Below are 23,548 nucleotides of genomic sequence, written 5' to 3'. Positions count from 1 at the left end.
AAATTCATCTGAAGGGATTTATATCGCTCTTTTGAATGTACTCATTCTCTGAGCCCATCATTTCCTCTTTCTTTCCTCAACATACCAACGTCCCTTTTTCCATCCATCCCTCCCCTTTGCTCCAGCTTTTTCTTCCCCTTCATATTTCTGCTTTATCAGGCTGATAGAAATAGTGTTTGTAAAAAGCCTTCTTTCCCTTCTTACAGTTTGATAAGAATTTAGATATCCCTGAAACATTGACCATTTAAATGCATTAGAAAAGTCTTCCCCCTAATAGAATAATTTTAAAATGTTAAACCCACATCCACAAAAGCTTTTAACTATGATCATACATACTATTAACTATCTAAAAATGTATGAACTAAACTGTAATCCATTAAGCTTTTGAATATGTTCTGTTACTGGGTCTTAATTTGGATATTTATTATGAAATAAATATCAAACCAATCACAAAAAATACTGGCCAAATCCTGCCCACACAAGTGCAACAAAATATCTTTTGATCGCCTTTGTAGCGAGCTTGCTTGCTTACCATGTCCGTCCGCCTGTCCATCCATCCATCCATCCATCCATCCATCCATCCATCCATCCATCCATCCATCCATCCATCCATCCATCCATCCATCCATCCATCCATCCATCCATCCATCCATCCATCCATCCATCCATCCATCCATAGCATGTAGGGTTGTGACTGTGGACATTTAGTTTGACATCTAAGCTGCTAAGTCCACACCTTCCTGAGTAATAGTCTAAACAGCCGTCTTTCCAGTTGTCAAACAGTTGTGGATGTTTAATTTCACTCAGATTTCCATTGATGCTTCATGACACTAACTTTTGATATTCTATATAAAGTTCTATATGTTCCCAGAGGCTTTGATAGACACTGAAACACACACCCCACACATAGTGGCATATTAGGGCTGTCAGGATATCAGATTTTCACCTCCCGACTATCATGGCCAAAAAAAACTCTCAACAACCATCATATTGTGATAACTATGGAACACAATGTCACCAGGCTGGTGACAGAAACTTCTAATCAGAGAAAAGCCTTCATCTGCGTGGGATTCTACGTTACATGTTACCCCCATAATAGTACCTTGTTTCCACCCGTCACCTCCTCCGACATGATTCACCAACAACATCATCTTGATTATGTGGTGGTGTGTTTTCCCAGCTGTAGGCCAGCAGCCTATTAGTTTCACGAAGCATGGAGACTGGAAACGGATAACCTTCTTCTACTTAAATGATATAAAATGGTGCCAAAAGCACATCTTAAGCTTATTTTTAACATGTTCTGTCTTCCTTGTTTAGTTGCATACAAGACAAAGAGCCTGGGCTGTTGTATCATCCCCGTGTTGGATCTTTTAAGGAAGCATCTGACGACATTTGGCTGTAGCTACATCTTCAGGGAACAGACATGGTTATCTGTTGCTTTCATTCAGACCCTATAATTCTAAAAGAGGAACCTTCTTTCTTCCTTATTATCTCCTTCACCAATTTGACATCTTCCACCCCTGAAGTTGAGTCATTTCTTCTTCTCTCCCACATCCATTCAACATAGTCACCCCCAATCTACCCCTCTACTATTAACCAATCTTCTTCCAACACTAGTCTCAAACTCATTCTTCCTTCTCTTTTGCTTTCCACCATCTCTTCCACCCCCACTTTGCCTTTGCCACCATTTCTTTTGTCCTTTAGAGCAACACCAAATCCAATGTCTTCCACACTCCCACTTTTCCCACTCGCTCTTTCAGTTTTGGCATTCAGCTTTTTCTCCTCCTCTGTACTCCCACTCCCTCTGCTTCCCCTCACATCACTGTTTTGCTTTGAGCTGGGGATGTATGGATGTCATCTTGTCTCTTACTTATTTATCTCCTTCATCTAAGTGGATCTAGAGACTGGAGTAGACCAGCATCTTTACCTCCGTGCCTGTTTGTCATACTTTCCACTCCATGTCTTCATCTCTCACGGCCAAAAACAAGCCGCCTTCCTCTCCTTATTTCACTTTTTCTTTCTCCATCTTTCTCTCCTTCTCTCCATTTTAGGTCTGGGCTCACCGCCACCCCCTTCTCCCTTGCTAACGAGCTCTGAGTGAAACGACTGAAAAGGATATGCAATTAGCACTCAGCCTTCATGGTTTCTGTGTGTGTGTGTGTGTGTGTGTGTGTGTGTGTGTGTGTGTGTGTGTGGAAGGGAAGGACTTTAAGATGGCGTGCATGTGTGGGTTCTCATGAGCATCAGGCTAATGTGCTTTCCATGTACTGTGATAATGTGCGGATGTGTCCATGGGAGGATTAGCCCTGTGTGTCTGTACATGTACACATCTTGAAGTCTCAGATATCATGAGCACTTTCCTCAGTATTTGTCTATTCATATATGTTAATAATTTTTGAGCTTAAGAAAGATTAAATGGAATGGAAAAGAAAGTGTAAGAGTGTGCGTGTGCAGGTGCTCACCTCTCTGTCACAGGTCAGTACATTATACATACTCTGCTCTGATCTTCTCGACCTAGCAATCTAAAGTCATGCATAACTCAAGACAGACAAGATAATTCATTTTAATAGAATTATATTTTAATGAAACCTTCATTGCACTCTTGACTTTGCAGAGGACCTGCAGTAATTCTATGATCATCTTCTGTTAAAGGCTAGGGTAAGTGTTTGCTTTGAAATGCTCCCTTTAATGTTTCATAATGAAGCAAACTGCACGCCCTCTTATGATCATCGTTTTGTGCCAAAAAAGATATTAACAACAAAAAATGAGGCCAGCAATATTGGGTTGAAGAAGCTTGGCCAGAAGTAGTACAGTAATAAATAACTGAGGTTAAACCAAGATGAAAGGCTCACTGAGGATATCCACTTCTTAATTTATTATTCACTCCAGTGGTTCATGGAGAAGGTGAACCATTTGGTGTCTTATGAACAAACCAAAGGAACCAGAACAGTTGTTCTTGATAATATTAATTAGAGACAAACCAATTAATTGGGCCGATTAATGACATTTTGAATAAACGGCAATTACCAACACTTGTGCTCACAAGGCCGATTTAAAAATAATCAAATAATCTCTGCTGACACTGTAGGGAGCTTCGTCAGTGTGGCTGCTGTTGAGGGATTTTAACATTCCTCTGATTGATACCAGATTTTTACCATCCTTTATGATAGCATTTTGAATTTTAAACAGTTCCTGGCTAGTGTTGAATTTAAAATATTTTATGATATATAGAATAATGTAGTTTAATATTGCCTCTGATATAAATACTAGTCATGTTCTGAAATCTACAGCATAACCTGATTTATTATTCTATATCATGAATAAATCAATAATATGTTAATGGCTAAGATAACCATGTATATTTGACAACGCCACCGCCGCTGCCGATGACGACAACAACAACAACAACAACAACAACGTGATACCTGCATTAAATATTGGCCTTCGCAGAACCTGCTCACTAGTTATTGGCATTGGCATTAGCTATTGAAAAGCCCAATATTGATGGACCATCTATTGATATCAATTCACAAACATTTAAAAACAAAGAAAACAGAAAGCAAGTGCTGGATACTAGTAATCTTATTAAAAACCCAAGTAATAATTCAGCTATTGAAGGGCTGAGCTCATACTTGTTGGTCCACACAAATCATGCTTGACCTTTCCATAAAACATTGGTTAATGAAGCGAGATAATTTCATTAAAAATACAACAACAAGATTCTTTGGATGCATGCTCCATTACACAATCATTGCTGTAATTCCTGTGTTACATACTGTATTAAACTGTATGGTCATGGGGTGCTGTAGCCGGAGTCAAGTCTGATGTCCCCAGTGTTTATGTTGACTCTGTGTTGAGATCCCATTACCTGAGTCGAGTCCTCATTATTTTAACAATTATTTATATAAGGAGGATTGCTGTTCCATTCCAAGCTTTTCATTATAAGAACCCTTAACTAGCTGATCTGTGTGTCTGGAGATTTATATCAATTACATTACAGCACTGTGTAGCTCTGTTGATGGGGAGATGCACTTATCCTTTGTGCTATCATGAGATCACTACAATACCTCTCCCCAACCATCGCATTCAGCACTGGCTCTTCACAAGGTTGTGTACTGAGTCCACTTCTGTACACCGACCCATCTCTCGAACACAATCATCAAGTTCGCAGATGACTTTTCTAATTTCCTGGTACACCTGACAATGACAAATAAATGCTATTCTATTCTATTCTATTCTATTCTATTCTATTCTATTCTATTCTAATCTATTCTATTCTACTCTAGTTGTTGTCTGATAAACTTAAAAGACAGATGCCCATTAAAGTTTGAACTTGCGTCCGTCTTACCATAGACGTTACTTTGACTCATCGAGCATGTTGCACTACTTTACCTTACCTCGCTCTGAAACTAAAACATTTTAGAATAGAATAGATCCAAAATGACAAACCAAACATCTAAATGCATTCTATGCTTGAATCCGAGTCAAGTCCCCAGTCCAAAAAATCAGGACTAGAGTCTTGAATTCTTGTCCTGATTTTTCTGGAGTACTGAAGCACTGTTATGACTGCAGTAAAATACAACAATCACTGTAAACCTGGGCCTGCATGAGGTAGACGTCACCTCTCATTCAGTCTTATTGGCACTTCTCCTTTAACGAGCTTTAGGACATAAATCAAACCCAAATTATTTCCGTTCTCTATCCACATATGCGCAGGTTTTTATGGTTTCATACTACATTTCATCAAGCCTCACTCACATCTGCAGTGCTGGATGCCTCTTTGAAAAGAGAGCAGGTTCTGATGCCTTTGATGGTAATAATGTCTCACACTATCTAACATGGCGTGTGGATAATTGGATGTTTAAGTTGACCCAGTTAATATAATGTTATAAAATGCTTCTACAAAATGTTCTGTCAGGTTCGAGTAGGTTAGACCGCTCACATTCGGCTTGGCTCTGATAAAACATTTGCATTGTAGAATAAACAATGCACGGCGTTGACCTGGGTTTAAGATGAAAGGCTTTTTCCTCGTCTTTGAAGTTTCTTGGAGGGAAACCTGTTAAATTCAATTAGAGTTTTGACTTATGCCAAGACCTCAAGTCCTGATTTGACTTGTTGTCTTTGAAATGATGCTTAAGGGCATAAATGATGAATGTAGAGACTTACACTGAGGTCTTACTTTGAAGACAAGGTCAGCTTAAGACTATTGAACAGTTGTTGGATTTTTTCACACATGAAAATGTGTTCATCTATAAAAGCTGAAATATGAGGGTGAAGAGTTGACAGCTTTTTTAGCTCTCTGCAGTTTCTATGGTGAAATGTAGAATATGAAGTATATCTGAAAATCAGTCGGACAGGGGTGGATTGATGCTACTTATCCAAACAGACTTTTGGCTTGTTGTTATAAAATCAAGCTAAATCAAATCCGCTGGAGTCCATCCAATCCTGGGCTTTAAACAATGTGCTTCTGAAGTATATATAAATGTCTTTACACATGTATAGGTATTTGCAATTTCATCTGAGAGCAAGTGTAAGTTATTTACAAGCATATTTTGAGCCTTAAGCAAGGTTGATGCATAGAAAAATGGAGTAAATGCATAAGAATGTACTTAACCCTGAGGGAAAGGCACTGACAGAAATCCACGGTGCAGATTCAGTGAGTAGACATATGGTGTATGGCACTTGTGGGGGTTTCCACTTTCCTTTTAGATTGTCAGAGATCAAACATAAACTTGGCAGCTCTCAAAGCCCTAAGCAAGGATACAACTGGCAAAAAGTCAGAGATGCCAAGAAGAAAAAGCAACATTCAATATAAGGGTTGACGTCTTAGAAGATTGATGTATTCTTTAGCAATGTCAGAGATAAAGAAGAAGTTCACACCTTTGACCCAAGAGAGGCAAAACAATGCAAGAGTAGGAGATATAAAAAGTTGAAGGCAGAGTGTGTAAGATTTAGTTTGATGCTTATTCAGTTCTCTCTTTTTTCCATAAAGGTCTTGTACTCTGTAAATGGTATAAATGTATGAGGCATTTATGTAGTTATAAGAAGAAAAGGGGAGGCATCACAAAAATAAAAATGGTCTTAGATGTCTGAAACTACTTTATCACTATGATTGCTTTGGTTCCAAACTGTAATAATGTTGTCACTTGTCCAACATGTTCCATTTGACTGTTTTTAATGTGATGTACACTTAATTTAGGAAGTATCAACCAAAATGACAAAATCCTCAGGGCAGGTCGAGCATCATTACCAAATGTATTCTTGAGCCTCTGTTCCATAGATTGGCCTTGAGATGAAATCTAATTTAAATTTGTTATTATTTAGTTGATATTTTGATTATACGCTGCATATTACTTAAGGAATTTCTATATAATCAAATTTCCACTAACTATTTGACACTGAGCCAACCTTGGGCCTGGTAGTGTTGCAGCTCAAGAGTACTTCTTGGTTCCTGGGGCTCTGGGGAAAATGTAATTAAACTGCCATGTTTTGTTTCCTGTGTAGGGTGCTTGAATGGTACTTACATAGCAGGGTTTGTTCCCAATATGGAAAGCTGCCATTTCAAAAACAAGGATTGATACTAGAATGACAGAATGAAATGTGACCTTGAGAGGAACACTTTCTTCAAGTATTTTACTCACCAATCAGCTAATCATCATGACAACATTCCCAATGTTGTCTTGGCCCCCCTCTCAAGACCAAAACTGCCAGACCCGATGAGAACCAACTCCACTAGACCTGCTGGTGTATCTTGCACCAAGACACTAGCATAGTCCGATAGGCTGCAATTGTAGGCACTTTTGGCGGTGGCTGGGTGTCAGCATGTGCATCTCCAACTTCTTCAGCCATCCTCTGTTGAATCCAATCACACAAACCAGCCTTTCCTCCCCACATACATTAGTTAACCTGTGCCATTCCTGACCTTGTCGCGAGTTCACCAACTTTCCTTCAACTTTTGACAGGTCCACTCCACAAGAGCTGCAGCTTTGGAGATGCTCTGACCCAGTTATTTACCCATCATAATTTGGCCTGCACACACAACACTTGAACATTTTCCTAACCAAATGTTCCCTTTACTGCGTTACTGTTCCTACCCGCTGACATGTGCCATTTAACAAGATAATCAATGTTATTCACTTCCCCTGTCAGTGGTCACAATGGTGTGGCTGATCAGTGTGTAGGTTTTTAAGACCTAGCACAAATCTGATGGATAATAGGGAGTAAAGTACAACAGAAAGTTACAAAAGCGTACTGTATTCACGTGAGAAAAAACAAATCTGCTCGGTTTTCCTGAATGAATGAGTTAGCAGGAGGCCTTCCTGAAAACCAACTGCTGCAAATTCCGCCGGTACCTGCGCAATGATGACAAGCTAATAACAAAACCATCTATGTTACTTAGAGACACTAGTATCTCCCAATGTTTTAAACCCAAAGCAAAATAAAACTGGATTAAACTGAAAAACCCGGGCATGTTTACTTCCTTGTCTGGCCTTGAGGTGCCATTGGGATTTTTCTAAAGCGGTATGTCGTTTATTCAGAAGAACAGAGCGGATTAATTAAAAATATATATTCTTTTTTATTATTCGGAAAATCGGAATACTTCTCTTGTAATTCTGAGATAATTAACTCATTAAATATAATGCAGTGAATGAGGCAGGACTGGGCCCACAGATAGGGTGCTTTGCACATGCAGTAAATTTTGGTTATTTTTATTTAATGGGCAAAAGTTTACAAGTGTTTCACAAAATAAATGGAGGACAAAGTTATATTTGTCTTGTCTTCTTTTTTTCTTTTTTTTGCTGATCCGAAAAATGATCCGATCCGTGACTCAAAACCGTGATCCGATCCGAACCGTGAGTTTTTTGATCCGTTGCACCCCTAATATTGAAGTATGGTAGGATGATGCTAACAGTTATTTTTACCATATGAGATCACACTGTGGAGCATATTGTCTCAGAATCAAGTTGTCACTCTCACTTGTTGCAATAATACCCGTCTCTACCTCAGTGCAGATGTTCCTAGTCAGACATCTGCACTCTGATTCATCCTCTGCGTTCTCTTGCAGTTCTTTCTAACCAGCAGGTTCCATTGTCCTCACGGGCTTGTTGTGGATGTGCATGTCCTGTGGCGTTTCCTAACTCCCACTTTGCTTGAAGGCATATCGCCGTTGACCCCTCCCAAAGAAGTATGGCCTCATTGTGGGACTTGCTAATGATACGAGAGACTTTTATTCAGTAACTGGCTGTACTGAGGGACAGATGTTGCTGCAGGCTCTTTAATTTGTCAGAGTCAAATTAGTATACAATGAATTTCATAAACCCTGAGGGGACTCATTCAATCAGTGGAGCCTTATGTTTTCAAAAGAGAAGAATTATGTGAGGAAAAAGAACTAGGGCAAACATGATTTATATTTATAGTCTAAGCAGGGATGCCAAGTGTTTGACTCTCGACTCAGGAAATGTTCAAATGGGTTGTTTGCCACTGAAATGTGTTTATTTGCATAATAGTACAGGACTTATCATAAGCTGGTATTTTAATTTCTTTAAATGCTGTTTTTTATTTGGCCAACTTTTCATAAATATGGAAATACTCTGAGAAATGATCAGTAAAAGAAGTGCAGCACTAACACAACAAAATAATGAGCACATTGGACACCTCTTCCTTAATTCAGCTTCAGTGCTCTTATTATCGCCTTTGATTCAGTCTGAATTTTGGAGTTTCCATCTAGATTTCCACCTGTTCGTCTTTGCCCCCATGCGGTTTGGCTCTCTTGCCCATCAACACTCACGTTTGTGTTTTCAGCCATCCAGTGAAAGCACACACATTGACTGGAGTTGAAATCAGCTCTGTTGCATTAGCAGAGACAGATCAAACACAGATCTGATGGAAGTTTATAGTAAAACTGGAGAAGTTTAGAACAAATCAGAAATGATGTCAGAGCATTGGAGTGAATATGGGATGGAATGAAGGATCTGAAATCTAACAATGAGTGACGTTATTCCTAAACTTTCAATCGTCATCCCCTGTTCATTTCAGAAAAGAAAAAAACATGTATGAGAGCAAAACAATTCTGTTCATTAAGTGTCCTTAAATAGCTGCAGCCCGGTGGAACTGGCCCAACAAAGACCACTAACTGATCTGAGTCCGGTAACAGACTGGTATCCTAATTAAAGAATAAAGTGCAGGGAAGCTGAGAGCCATTTCTATAACTACTGTGTGGGGCACTGCTTCAAAAGTGATCCACTTAATCTTTCCTTCTATGAAGTAAAAACAGGAGCAGAACTGTCTGATTAAAAAAAAAAACACACACACAAAGATATTCAAGAAAGTGCAACACAAACACATCAGCGCCTGTCCAAGATATCAAGAGCGGATCTGCTTTTTCCACCAACACATTTCACACCAGACTTCTGAATAATTGTCCTTCTGTTTGGCCAGACTGTGGTTACTAGAATGTGGCTACCAGCTAATTGAGACGATGAGGAGAGGGAAGCCAAGACAGAGTCCAAAAGCTGCGCTTATTTACTAATGTGTGTTTGTCTCTCACCCTTCAAGCAGAGAGGTTTCCCAGATGTCTAAGTGTGTTTTTGTTTGGCAGTGGACTGGGCAGCAGGGACAGAGCTATTAAAAAGTAATGTGTCCCGACCCTTTGTGTCCATCCACTGCTGCATTGACATTCAAACCAGAAAAACAAAAGAGAGAACACACCTTTATCCATTACCAATATGCATTTTCAGACTGTGGAAGGTCATAGAGCTTAACCCAGCAAGTCTCATTTGAGCTTTATATTTAAATAAATGAGTCGATGAAAACTTCTGCCCCTCTCCGATTCAAAATCTTTCTTTTATTGGGTTATTACAGAATACAATTAGCATAATTTACTCTAGTTGGTGCATATGTGTGTGTGCTTTATGGTTTCAACATCCCAATTGCAAATTAGTTATTTGCTTAGTCATATCACAAGACCTGAAACATGCAATAACACACATTTTGGATGCGTAATGCAACAGGTAAAGACGGTGGCTTCTTCTTTTCCTCTGATCTACAAGAAAAATCTGTCTGACATGACATCAAAAACCCCTTGCTGGACCACATAGAAGACTAAGCCATACATGTAGTGTGTCACATCGTCTGTGTATCATCTTTGAACATGCAGTCAACACTGCTGTCAGATATCTATGAGGGGGGATGATTGAGGCAGACACTCAGCTTTTCAAAGGCAGCTTTTCACTGCCTGTTTTCCTGTTATGCAGGATATTGGTTGACGCTGTGGTTACATATGCAGGCGCTTAACAGATACAGTGGCTGCTTCCCAAAGCTCTAAAATTGCATCCCACACTTATATCCTTCACTTGCGTCTCACCCCCTCCCACCAGTGATGCATAGAGAGATGCAGACAAGGAAAAGAGGAAGAGAGGAAGAGAAGGAACAAGCAAATATGTTTTGACACATCCTTTCAATCGAAGCGTCACTTGAAGGGACATCCGTCTGTGATGATCCCTGCTGATCAGCTGTCAGTCAGCTTTAACAGGTGTGTGTGTGTGTGTGTGTGTGTGTGTGTGTGTGTGTGTGTGTGTGTGTGTGTGTGTGTGTGTGTGTGTGTGTGTGTGTGTGTGTGTGTGTGTGTGTGTGTGTGTGTGTGTGTGTGCACATGTGCACTGTGATGACTCTAATAGAATGCAAACACAACAGTGTTTTGTCTCTGTGTATTACCTTTCCAAAGGAGACCCATTCCACTTGTTTTCACCTCTTACTAGGTCAGTCTGAGTAGAGTAGTGTTGCATGATTGGCATCTTAAAGGACTCCTTATTTATCTTATATTTAAACCTTATTTCAGCACTATTCAGCCTCGGCCTGAAACCCTTGTTTTGGCGTTTTCTCCCATGATATGAAGTTCGACACAGCTTGTGGGTGTCACTTTTCACAGCTTTCTGGCTATGAAACAACCTGACAGTTATGCTTTCACAGGAAACATCTTAGGCCAGCTGTTAGCTTCCCATTATAGCTAATAGCTGTTAACTAGTGTTACATTACCTGCTGTTAAAATGTTACTTACAGCTTGTTTTCATGGAGGGTCTTTTAAGATGGAGCAGCCTCGGGTTTCAGTAACAGTTGAGAAGCAAATCCAGCTTGTGCTGGTGTTTGTTTATAAAGGAGTCATCAGTGAAGTGGAGAGCAGAAACAGCTACGTCATGTCCAGAAAACTTGAAAACTTCCCACTGTTTCTGGTGAATTTTTATTTTTTAGAGGAGAAAATAGCATGGATTTCATTCACAAACAAAAGAACACTTAGGAGCAACTTTCCAAGACGTACTGAATCAACAAAGTGCGACAAGAGGGAAAAAGCTGAGCGGTGAAATAGACTTTTCAGCCTTGGGGTTGGCGTGTCCCTAACTCAGCTGCTTGGTGGCTTTAACCTTTAACATTGTCCTAATAGGACACCATGTTAAAGGTTAACATGGTGTCATGCATTTCTTCAGCAGTTAGTTCAGAAAATGTGCGCTCAACCTCACATCTGAACGGCTGCATTGAAGTGTTATTCCTTGAGCACGATGCACAATTAAGATATTCTCCTGAATATAAGACAGGACAACAAGGAGGAAACGGAACCATGTGATTGATACCTCGCTCACCAATGTAGCATCTGTCTTCCAAATATTCCAGGAATGTAACTTTTCTTTGCTTCAAAATATCCAGATAAAATCTTTAAAGTCCATAAATAGTCAGCCTTTACTGCTCCCTCAGTCAACTTGAGGATCATGTTACACACTTAATTATTTTTCATAAATAATGAATTTGAATAAAACCTGTAATAGTTTTAAGTTAAGAATCCATTGTATTTTTTAGATGTTTCAAAATAAAACAAGCACTTGTCTCAGATGAGTGACACTCATGGGTTATTCGCCTCATCAGCCACAAAGTCTTGCTTTGGTTTCTTTGCAATGTTAAGACATATAAACAGCATTTGTTCACGTTACCAGATATTTATAATCTAACTGTAACTATTAAAAGTAGAAAAAAAACCTGATCCAGCTTCCATTTATATAATACCGTATCCAACAAACTAAAACAACAATGCTGAATGAGTAGTTTTTGTTTTTCTCTGTAGGAACTTAATATTCTGTGTCCTGCTTGTTTCCCCTGGAGACGCAGTTTCAGCTACAACAAATAACACTTAAGTTTGTAAGATAATCTCGTTTATTTTTGTACAATGATTGTTTTTCATACTTTGAGACCAAGAATAGCTAAAGATGTGTAAATTATAGAATAGCTATAGAGTGCTCTATTGAATAAATGGGCTCTACTGTCTTATAATAACATCTTTGGTTTCAAAAATCTTCTCCACAGCAACACAACTGGAACTTAAGGGGTTTTCAGACAATGTTCAGGGATCCAATGAATTGTTTTTTTACCTTACCTCTCTCTCTCTTTAACAGTGTGGACTTGGTGCATGCCCAGCTGCATGTGTGTGAGGGCCGCAGCCTGCCAGAGCTAAACCTCAAACAAGACAAGATCAGGGTCAATGGCTGTGCCATCCAGTGCAGAGTGACTACCGAGGACCCGGCCAGAGGCTTCCAACCAGACACCGGAAGGATTGAGGTAGGCGTCTTCTCAGCACAAACTTAAGGGCCTTTGCTTGACTGGTCAGAGAGATCATATAAGGATAGTGGAATGGAGAAAGTCTGCAAGTTGAGATGATTTATAGGAAATTATTATATTGTTCCAAGAAAAGATTAGAATGGGAGGCAGAAAGAAAACTCACAGTAATCAAGCCTTGGCACAAAGGTACATACAGTATTTATCATCATAAATTCATCATCATTTGCTCGGAAGGATGACAAACTACAAGACAAGTTCCAGAAAACACAAAACACAAACTATCAACACTTTGAGTAAAGTTATTATATATTGAGCAGTATTAAAAGGCTTTGATTCCAACAAAATGAAAGTACAACACCAGAAAAAAATAAATAAAAGACAACGCCCAATATTTTCTGTATTTCAGAATGTGAATTTCAACACAGACCTCATTCTGCTTAATAAAGCACTGATTCACTGATCACCTGAAAAGCTATCGAACAAAGCTGAGCTGCTTAATTTTTTTTGGTAAAAGCGGTGTAACATCACACAGCAACAATGTCAAATGCAGCAAATTCCACCCCAGAGTCATGTGGAGATCATGTAGTAAAAACAGTGTTGATACGTTCCACACAAAACAACATTTAAGTCCTATAAACATTTCCTCCCTGCTGACCAATGTGTTCCGATCTAATTATTAATAACCATGTTTATCGCAGCTTGTTAATCAACTTATTTATTCAACATTTTTTAAATGCACAAAGTAAATTCTTAAATTATTACACAACATATCCCTTCTGTTAACCTAGTTTAGTCTATATGTCATACAGATGGTTCTTGATAAGCAGCATGGTATCACATACAGTCTTCAGTCTCACCACATTGTGAATGCTTGTATGTCAATGATGAAGCTGGAAATGGTGCACTTAGCATTTTCCAGGTGCTTTTTGTATGTCATTTTCACCCATTCACACCACGTTCATACGCTGATGGCAGAGTCTGCTTTGTAAAGTGTACATTGTTCACTCTGAATAGGTTACCTGTGACTTTGAGCTTATGAATCCAGCTTTTAAAAGCCTGTATTTATAAGGTGGTGTGATGTAGAATACGGATTCTTTGTGGCATCTGTAGTATGAGCATCTTCTTCACGTCCAGATAGTTGTTATGTTTAGTGTAAAAAAAATGTCACTTAGTGGTGTGTTATGCTAATGAGAGATAATGAAAAGTCTCCGTCCAATGTGTTTTCATATGTGTGGAGATGTGCACACAGTCAGCGGCTGCAGAGATCATCCAGTGCTGGAATTATAGCTCTGTCACATTGATGCATATAGCAGCTTTCAGCACTACAATTATAAATGTATGTTGTCATATGAGGGCTGTGAGTGGGACGACATGATTTCGCTGTGTGCATGTGTGTTTCTGCATGACTGAACGTGACTTCCACTCTTTTTCTTTGTTAGAGACTGATCAGTTTCAGCTTTTTTCTGTGTTCTTCTATATAGATACCTTTTTATTCCTGTGTTCAGCAGCTTCAGTGTTTTCTGTAAATGTTTGGTGTGACACGAATATTTAAAACGTGCGTCCATTTGCATTTTGTGTGAGGACCAGTGATACTTTTTGACAGTGTTCACACATGAGCAGACACAGAGGTCGCCATACGAGTGCCCCGTGTTTCCAGGCACATGCACATGTCCTGCATTTCCACACACACCAGATGCCATTTCTCATGGTGTCTCTATAAATCTCTCCCCCGCTGATGAGGTCTGATCCCTGGATGCTTTTTGCTGTCAGGTCCTTTTGCCCTTCAACCCAGACCGTACACCCACCAACTCTTCGTCTCTTCTCCGATTCCTCCCCGACACCCTCCATCTTCTCCCTTCCTTCCTCTGAAGAGCTCTCTTTTTGTGCTGATTCTCTATTAGCTTTTATAGGCCCTAACTGTGTCACAAAGTGTTTTACAAATAATTAAATGGTAATGAAAGGCCCTTTGAATCAATAAAAATGGCAGGCTAGAATTAAAGCAAGGTTTAATAAAAATGAAAGAGCCATTTATCAGAATAAAAACAAATTGAACCTTGTGTTAAAGATAATGATAAGAGATAACGGCACTTTTGACCTCAGCAGTGCCTTGTGCTTACAAAGCCTAGGGGACTCTGTTGGCTATTGCATGGTTGCTTGATTTGCAGCCTAGTCTCTGCAAAACATGGCAGGATTCAGTCTGAGGGGAGTCAGAGTTATATTAATTCTTAAACAGTACAAAAACGCTAAAAAAAACAAGCCAAATGATGTGTTAAAGACCGTTTTTCCAGCATATTTTAGAAACCCTGCAATCTCCTGCTACCACCCTGCAATGTGCTGCCACCAGTGCTCATAAACAGACACAGGATGCTGATCAATGTTATGATATCATTGTGTGAATGTCAAATTTACTGCAATAGGGAAACTATAAATTCCTGGAGACCCTCTGGACCTATAGAGTTCTCCCAGTCTGTCAGTATATCATAGCTGCTGTGAATAAAATACTCATATTGCTGCCTGGTGACTTAACACTGTGATTTTTTGACTCCTGGGATGTGATTGAATTTGATGTGCTCTGGTAGCTTTCCAATCAAACAAATCATCTCTCTCTCCTGGTTCTGAGGCAGGTGGAGAACTGAATGGTTGTGTTGAGCACACAGATTTATTTCAATTGAATCTAAGTCCATTAATTTATCACCCGGGGGTGGCTGGATTACTTTATAAGCAGATTATGTAGCTCAATGATTGGGCTGTTTTTTTAAGGATAAACCTGGATAAATAACCACAATGTTTAATCAATAACATTTAATCAATCAATCTTTATTTACATAGTGCTTTGCAAAAAGTGCAGGTCCAGACTGTACTATATGTTCTATTAACAAAGACCCAACATCAAGACAGGATAACATCCAGCCTAATCTCATCTTAATCCACCGTGAGCAGAGCACTTTGCCATTTAACAGACAATGAAGCTTTTTTAGCTGCCTTGAAATGAGCTTAAGTATCTCCTTTTTGGGGGGCTTTTACACCTTTATTAGAGAGGAGAGGACAGTGGATAGAGAGAGGAGAGAGAGCTGGGGAATCAGATCCGGCAAAGTGGCTGCAGGCTGGAAGCGAACCCGGGCCGCCTTCTATATCAGCTGCCTCCAATGGTTTGATTTTGGGTGCAACAGATCACAAATCTCACGTTTTGAGGATCGCTGTTGTTTACATCTTTTGGGTCAGAACATAAATACATATAAAAAGAGACATTTATATACTTTTCTATTACTCACTAAAACACGCCTTTAACTCTAACTTCAAGACACAACGGCTCCAAATGAATCCCCATTACCAGGCCTTTCTTCTAACAGTCTTTAACAGGAGCCTTAAAGAGCCGTATTAAGCACAGGACTGTTGATAAAGGGTGTTTCAATATTACTTGAACATCTACCAGGTGGATCATTTGACTGAAGTCAACTCAATTTCCCATCGTCATCTGTGCCTATTTGTGCATCAGTGCCCCAGCTTTGAGCATGAAGTGTTCTTTTATGAACATCAGTGTCTTTCAATGAATTGAATGCTCTTGTATTACGGCTCTCCTCTTGTTTTTGGACTTCTACAGTGCATGATCAGTGTCCCCGCTCTCTCACAGCAGTGTTTGCAGCGCAATTTGTATATGTATGTGTCAGTATAGAATTAAGCTGCCTGTCTCATTAAGTCACTCAAACGTCTGCATGGCATATCGGAAAAGTGTTAGTTTCATCATGTTGCTGCCACCGCTGTTTTCTGAAGCAGCCTGCAATGAGGATCAGTGCTCTCTGTGCTGATCTTTGTTTCGTGGATCTATATATCTATTGAACACTGAAGCCTGTGCCCCACCTCTCCTAACTCACACACTCAGAGCATGCAGGGGCAGGGTTAACAAGGACAGACAGGCATCTCTATCTGATCATAATTGGAAGAGCCAGTGAGTTTCATAAAGACAATTGATAATCTGCCCATTATTCAAAAGAAAAATCTCACAGAAGACACAAACATGGCCGAGAGATTAAATAAATTCAGTGATTAAACTGGCTAGCAGACAGACAGCCACATCCACCTGTCAATCCAAGTGGCCACATTCCATAACCTAAAGACTTAATATGCTCACAATAGCCGAGTTTATAAAGATTAAATGAAAGGACAATGAGAAGAGAAAGAAGCTGTTGAGAGGCCAAAGTTGTTTTTATTTTTTACCAGGCTGTGAGCATGTTTATTTATGCTGTAAAATGTGTATTTTTGCATAAGGCTGCTTTGTTTTTCCACACTGGAGGTTGCCGCTTCATTACTACAAACTGTGAAAATGGCCACTTACCCTGTATAGTGCTTTTCTCAGCAAGTTGTCCAAGAAGAGTTGCTGTTTGAATAACTTGTGACCTTCCCACGTCAAGGACTTTATGTTTTCTCCACTCTATATTTCTTCTCTCTCCCCCCTGCATTGCTCAGTTCCTCCCTCCTACAGCTCCTCTTAGAATAATGTACATACTTCTCCAGACTTCCTCCCCCCTCTTATGAGCAGTCTGCCTCTTTTCCTCCTGCTTTGTCAGATCCATCTTCTTTCTCTGCCTCACTCCCCTCTTTTTCCTCTGCTTTCTTTCACCCTTTAGCTGCACAGTGGCTACGAAACATGTCAACAGAACGACAACCCCCTACCATTACCATGCAATATAAATGAAGCAAACACAATCAGCACAGGACAGCCTGGATGCAGGGATGCTGCGTTTGAGGGACAGATGAATAAATTATTACTGAAGGCCTCTGACAGGGTCAGCAGCTGAGTGACGCAGTGAAAGGTGGAGAGCGGGAGGGTGAGATTATTGTCACGCTATGGGCTTTTGGTCTCTTGAGACACCCAAAATAATTGCATGATTATCTTTGATGAGATGGAGCCATTTCTGCAACATTTTCCCTGAAATTTCAGAGAAGCAATGGCTCAGGAAGAGTCTGAAGGATGCCACAGTAGCATTCAACTCTGAACCTAAACTAGTTTGCTGATGGTGTTGTTAAAAATGCTGCCTGTCACCTCTCATCTCATGTAAAAGAGCAGCTGTGTGGCAGCAGGAGTCAGACACTGTGGTGGGTAAACTTTCCTCCTCCTTTAATAACTAGAGTATTTAATTCTTCTACTTCTTAAAAAAAAGCCCTAAGATGTAAAGAAAACAGCAGGGGAGACATGAAGTAGGAGGAAAGATTAAATTAAGAGAAATGGAGAGCTCAAAAAGCCCATTTTCCTCTGCGTATGTAGAGAGACTGATGGATGTTTGTGAACAAAGCAGCAGCAAAGCACCAATAGGTCAAATCAGTAATGGATACACCCGTCTTTTACATACCTTTGAGATCATTTTCCCCTGAGGAGACATTAGATAAAGGAGGAGAGACAGGTGAATGCTTTTGATCATGTTCTCTCATCTCCTTTGAATGGAGCTTTCAGAGCAGGTGAAGGGAATAGGTGAGGAGATCAACAGACAGAAAGAAAAGAGGAGACGCAAGAGCATAGAAGTGAACAAATGGGAAAGACTATGAGAGAGGAGTAGAGTAGATTCAAAATTGAGTGTTGCACAGTGTTAGTTTAAAAGTCTGACCCTCAACTGAGGCGTTTGTATTATCATCTGGTACTACTCATTGCACTGAAGTCTCCAGTGCAGCGAAAACTAATATTTTCATGAAATTTTAACTCTTGTTATGCGTTTAAAACTTAAAGTTTAGGGGGTGAGGAAAATAACACTGGGACAAAACTATCATGATGTCTGAACTTGGTTTAGAGAGTTTCTGTTAATTTACGAGCTTTAGCTTTATGATCAGTTGACAAAACGTTCTCAATTATAGTCAAAATACATATTGTTGTGTTTTTATGGTCTCCGTTAGCAACAATGGTTCAATAGGTTTCTTCATTCACTTTGGGAAGTGCCTAAAAATTGCACTTCTTCCAATTGCCATCAAAGAACAGCTTCAAATTTGTTGCAAAAGACCCACATTTTGCCCTGACAAACCGCAGAAATATACACCAATCATCTATAACGTTATGACCGCTGACAAGGTGAAGTGACTAACCTTGAATATGTCTTTATGATGGCATTTGTCAATGGTTGGGATATGTGAGGTAGCAATGAAACATTTAGTCCTCTGAGTTGTTGGAAGCAGGAAAAATAGGCAAGCTCAAGGATGTGAGCCTCTTTGACAAGAGCCAAACTGTAAAGGCTAGAAAACTAGACAAGAATATCTTCTAAGCTGCAGTTCTTGTGGGTTGCTTGCAGTCTGTAGTGGTCAATGCCTGCCAAAAGTGGTCCAAGGGTGGAAAACGGATGAACTGGCATCATGTTCATGGGTGTCTAAGTGTCATGGCTCTAATTACTCAATTAGAGCCGTCAGAACACACAGTTCATCTAAGTCTGTTGCATACAGGACTGTGAAGCTGCACTTCAGTCGGGTGCCCATGCTGACGCTCGTTCACCATTGAAAGCACCTAGATGTGAGCTTGAGAGCTAAAGCATGGGGCAAAGGAAAAAGGTCACCTGGAGAAACATAACAAGTGTAAGATTTGGACTTGGCCTCCAAATTTACCAGATCTCAATCCAATCCAGCGACTGTGGGATGTGCTGGTCTACCAAGTGTAAACCATTGATGTCCTCACCTTAGAAGAGGGACGCCCCCACGATGATAGGCGGGTAGTGTCATAGCTGATGGGTGCACATGTTTACAGCTTCTTGGTTTGGTCTTATTCTTAATTTCCTAATGGAACATGTCTCAGCTGTTGAAATTCTATCTTGATTTGAAGTTTTACACAACTAGCGTAGCCATTAATGTCATCATCAAGATGTCACCTCAACTGTGTGTCCATCCTCTCAACCAATCAGAGTACATTCCTGGCTCAACAGCAAAGACTCTCCATTCAGGGCTTCAAATCACTTGGTGTGACTCCACAAGACCTTCTACTTCTACTTCTTATATACAGTCTGTACTTTTGGCTAATAGGCAGGTAATGGAAATATGACTAAATTCTGCTCCCTGACTTTATTTCATCTTTGCACCGGTACTTGAATGCACCCCTGCCGACACAGTCGCTCTAATGTCTACATCTGATCCGAACCCCCGGTGAGCCAGTACCCCATGCTGTTGACAGATTGGGTTGCTGATGAATAATGAATCATGGGATTACATTAGACTCTGCATGACAATCTGACCACCAGAAAAGTCATTGGTGTGATTTAGTCTTGCAGATGATGGTTGATATGACTCTATAAATTAGACATTTCAGAGTTTGTTTTTCTTCTTAGTACAACTTTTTAAAAATGCATGAGATTAAAAGATGAGCATGAATCACAATGAGTCATTTCTGATCCTTGAAGTTTTTTTCTATTTCTTGAAATACTGAAGACAAGGAAGAAAGACTAGCTTTTGATTGGCAGCTCGGCGAGCGAAGGAGCTGTGCTTCTCAGTGGGATAAACAGTCAATTGAAGCACTAGGGGAAAGACCTGCGCATACTGTACATCAAATTAGGAGTCTTATAGAAAAAATGTCATGCAGCGTTTCCCCTTGACAAAGAAAAAGCTGCATAACTAGCTTTGAAACAGCGAGAGAAAAATACAGTATTGAGGCAGAGACGTATATGGGGGAGAATGATAACAGTAAGTTGTAGGTGAGGGAGTGGTGGATGAGGAGTGATGGATGCCATAGCATGCTGGTAGCGGCAGCCCTGTCAGCAGACTGACAGGGAGGGATGGACTGCGTGCTTTAGGATCAAGCAAGCAGGGAGGGAAGGAGAGTATTAAAGCAGCACCTTGACATTTTGTATTTTAATCTATTTTTTCTTGCGCAGGCACTCGTCACAGTCGATGTGCCCGCCAACCTTTTGGCACATAAGCTCTGTGATCAGTTTAGCTTGGCGAGATATGAAGCTGATTCCAAGAGGCACGAGCGGAAAAGCCTCTACTCCCATAGTGTGATAAGTGGATGATGAAGACAATTTACCCAAGCTCAGATTCATGTTACTCCTGTAAAGTAAAGAGGTGGAAAATGTAGCTTTCTCTTGTACACTGCAGAGAAAAAACAGAAGGTGGGCGGAGGTTTGGTCTTTCTTCATCCTGGACAGAAGTAAAGAGTGGTTGAGTGGAACAAGTGTGAAATTCATCCTTGTCCATCTGAATCAAACAACAGGCGAGCAGTGATTGTACCTCTCTTGTCTTTTACTCTTCCTGCTTGTCTGTCCATCAATCCCTTCCCTATTACCTGTAATGAATCTCTCCATCCAGCCATCCATTTTATTCATCCTATGTTCTCCATTTCCTTATTTCCTCCCCTGCTTATTTCTTTCTTTGTCCTTTCTGTCTCTTGTCAGTAATATCTCACCCTCCTCTCATCCCTCACCTCATTGTAGAACTCCCACTGTATCTCCTTTCCTCCTCCTGCCTTTATTTTTCCTCTCTCCCCTCTTTCTCTGCCCTGTGGCCCACCTTTCTGTTGCTGTGGGAAAAAAACAAGTTGTACAGCCAAATCCTGCTGTTCCTGTGTCCTCCATGTTCCTATTATCCACTTCTTCCAGTAACTCAGCGCCTCATTTCAGTCCTTATTTTGCCCCCCACTTTGCTCTTCTCTTTTTCTTCCTTGTCTCTCATGCTATTCAGTGTGTGTAAGCACTACCATGTCGAGTCACATGTAGTTACAGAGCTACAAGACTTTGTTACTTCAACCTCTTATCGTCTTTGTTTCCTTATCAGTCTGGACTTGAATGTTGGAACCGCCGTCCTATAATTCCTCCCATAAATCAGGTGTTGCCTCTCCTCGATGCATCAACCAGCATTACTCGCATCTGCCTCTCTTTTTTTCCAACCCCACTTCCCCCTCATGCAGCCTTCTCCTGTTTGTTTCTGTTATTGGAACACATTTGCATTCATCTCTCTATGTGTTAATAATACATATAAAATGACGCTCTGCGCTTCTGTGTGTGCAGGCTTGATTGTCTCTGTGTGCATCATCTGCAAACCAATTTTAAGCTGGGAAGAACAAAGGAAGAGTTCTAATTAGAGGAAGCTTCCTTCTTCACATGTCACTGTAAACATCTTGCACAACAAAAACACTGCGCCCCTCGTCCTTTGCCCCTTCCGACAATGTTGTGATTCGCTACTATTATAATCAATTTTGTTGAAGACTGCCATTAACACACTTATGTAATCGCTTGCAAATGAGCTTGACTTGTTTTGTGCTAGTGCGGCAAAAAGTTACAGAATCTGACCGCTTTCTTTTTCAGTTTGCTGCAGCGACAGTAAAACCTGTCAATTCAACTTGGGTGTAGCGCAAACAGCTTGTCAACATCCAATGGCAGTCTTCTGTCAGTATATTAATGACACACTTTTAAAGGCTAAATCACCATTAAATTCTTCTCCAGACAGTGAAATGTTAAAGGTGATCTCCCAAAGTGTCTGAGTTATTAAGCCTATGTATATTCAAGGTCTTATTGTAACCACAGTAACACAAAGGTGTTGCATTAGGTGACTGCAGTGACTTTCACTGACGAATCAGGAAGTAACAAAAAGATAATCAGGTTTAAGAGTTACAGTCCCTCATAATATGATACGAATAAGTAAAAAATAGAGGAAAATAATGACCCAATCAACTTTTTTCCCTCCGTTTTCTTTGTTCAGTTTTTGAAATCACATCAGAACCACTTCTGAGATTTGATAATCATATTCATTATCAGTTAGTTTCTGCTGGACTCGACGTGTCATTGAAGGAGATGGAAATGGAGTGAAGTCAAATTGTTATTTCTAGTTACTGATTCCAAATGCAGAATCTTTTGGCCGGGACCCGGTTTTGAGTAGGAGAAGAGTTCAGATTTTCAAATGTAGTACTTCTATAGTCTAAGTAATGTCAACCAATCATGTGTCAGCAGGCTTTGGTTGAACGCAGAAAAAACTGTCAGCTGTGCGGAGAGCAAAAGCATGCCAAACACAATTTTCCGCATTGACATTCTGGCTCTCATCATTAGTAGTCTGTCAACAATTATTTATGAAGCGTTGTTTAGTTTCTGAAACTAACTGGAATGCATCAGAGACGCTTAAATTATTCAGCAAACAAGCATTCTTAAAGTTGTTTTCTTCACCTTTTGGGGACCTGACAAAACTTGCATTTGTATTTTTTTTACAAATCTGGTTCACAATGTTATTTTGGCAAATGTAAGACCTTTCACCTGCAAGTAAATCACATGGAATGTTTTTTTTTCAAGTTCATACTGTTAAGTCAGTAAGCCACAGGAAAGCCTTTTTTTTAACTTACTGTTTACAATGAAACTGAGACTCACCAGCAACTGATTAAAAGGCACTAATATGGGGCATGTAATGAACCAAAAAATGACACCATTTATTTTCACTTCACTAGATTAGAGCACACTCTGCTTCTCACTTTGCTAACTTCACTGTCATTCTATGCTAGTGCTAATCGGTGCAGGGCAAAGAGTCTCTGATTTAAGTTAATGCTATCTGCTATTTCAAAAATGTTTGATCTTTCCTGAAGATAAAAATCATCAGCCTGTGGGTTCTAAAAGAGTTCAGATGATGATGCTGCATATTCCTCAGAAGAAAGTGTAAACAAACTAGACATGAACTGCTAGGCAACAATATCAATACCTTTTTGATTTTCTCTGGTCATAACTGAATGAACCTTGGTACACGTGTGAGAGCTCACCATATCCTGTGACTTACACCCACACACCGTAAGGACAAAAAGAGCACAAGGGACACACACGACAGTCATATGCTGCCTTGTTAACTCTGGTAACATCCAAGACCCCTGACCAGGTGTTAGAACCTCAGATACACACACCTGCAGGAGGATGGACCAGCAGCACCACAGGGACGGGGACACACATACACACAGCCGTACGGGGTGTAATTTCCAAAGCAACCACCTTTGACTTTGAGAAGGTCAAGCGTGGAG

General features: G+C 40.1%; 1 protein-coding gene across 1 annotated transcript in view; it reads left to right on the top strand.

Moving 5' to 3' along the window:
• LOC117807144 (pyruvate carboxylase, mitochondrial-like) overlaps positions 1-23,548 on the top strand; it is a 408,892-nt gene that overhangs the window by 133,220 nt on the left and 252,124 nt on the right. The window contains exon 11 of the mRNA XM_034676222.1: positions 12,438-12,600. Within this exon, the coding sequence (XP_034532113.1) occupies positions 12,438-12,600 (163 nt within the window). The remainder of the gene's footprint in view (positions 1-12,437; positions 12,601-23,548) is intronic.

The sequence above is a fragment of the Notolabrus celidotus genome, chromosome 23 (assembly GCF_009762535.1).
Source record: "Notolabrus celidotus isolate fNotCel1 chromosome 23, fNotCel1.pri, whole genome shotgun sequence".
Lineage (NCBI taxonomy): Eukaryota > Metazoa > Chordata > Actinopteri > Labriformes > Labridae > Notolabrus > Notolabrus celidotus.
Note: the sequence above shows the minus strand (reverse complement) of the source record. Positions and strands in the feature narration are given on the sequence as shown.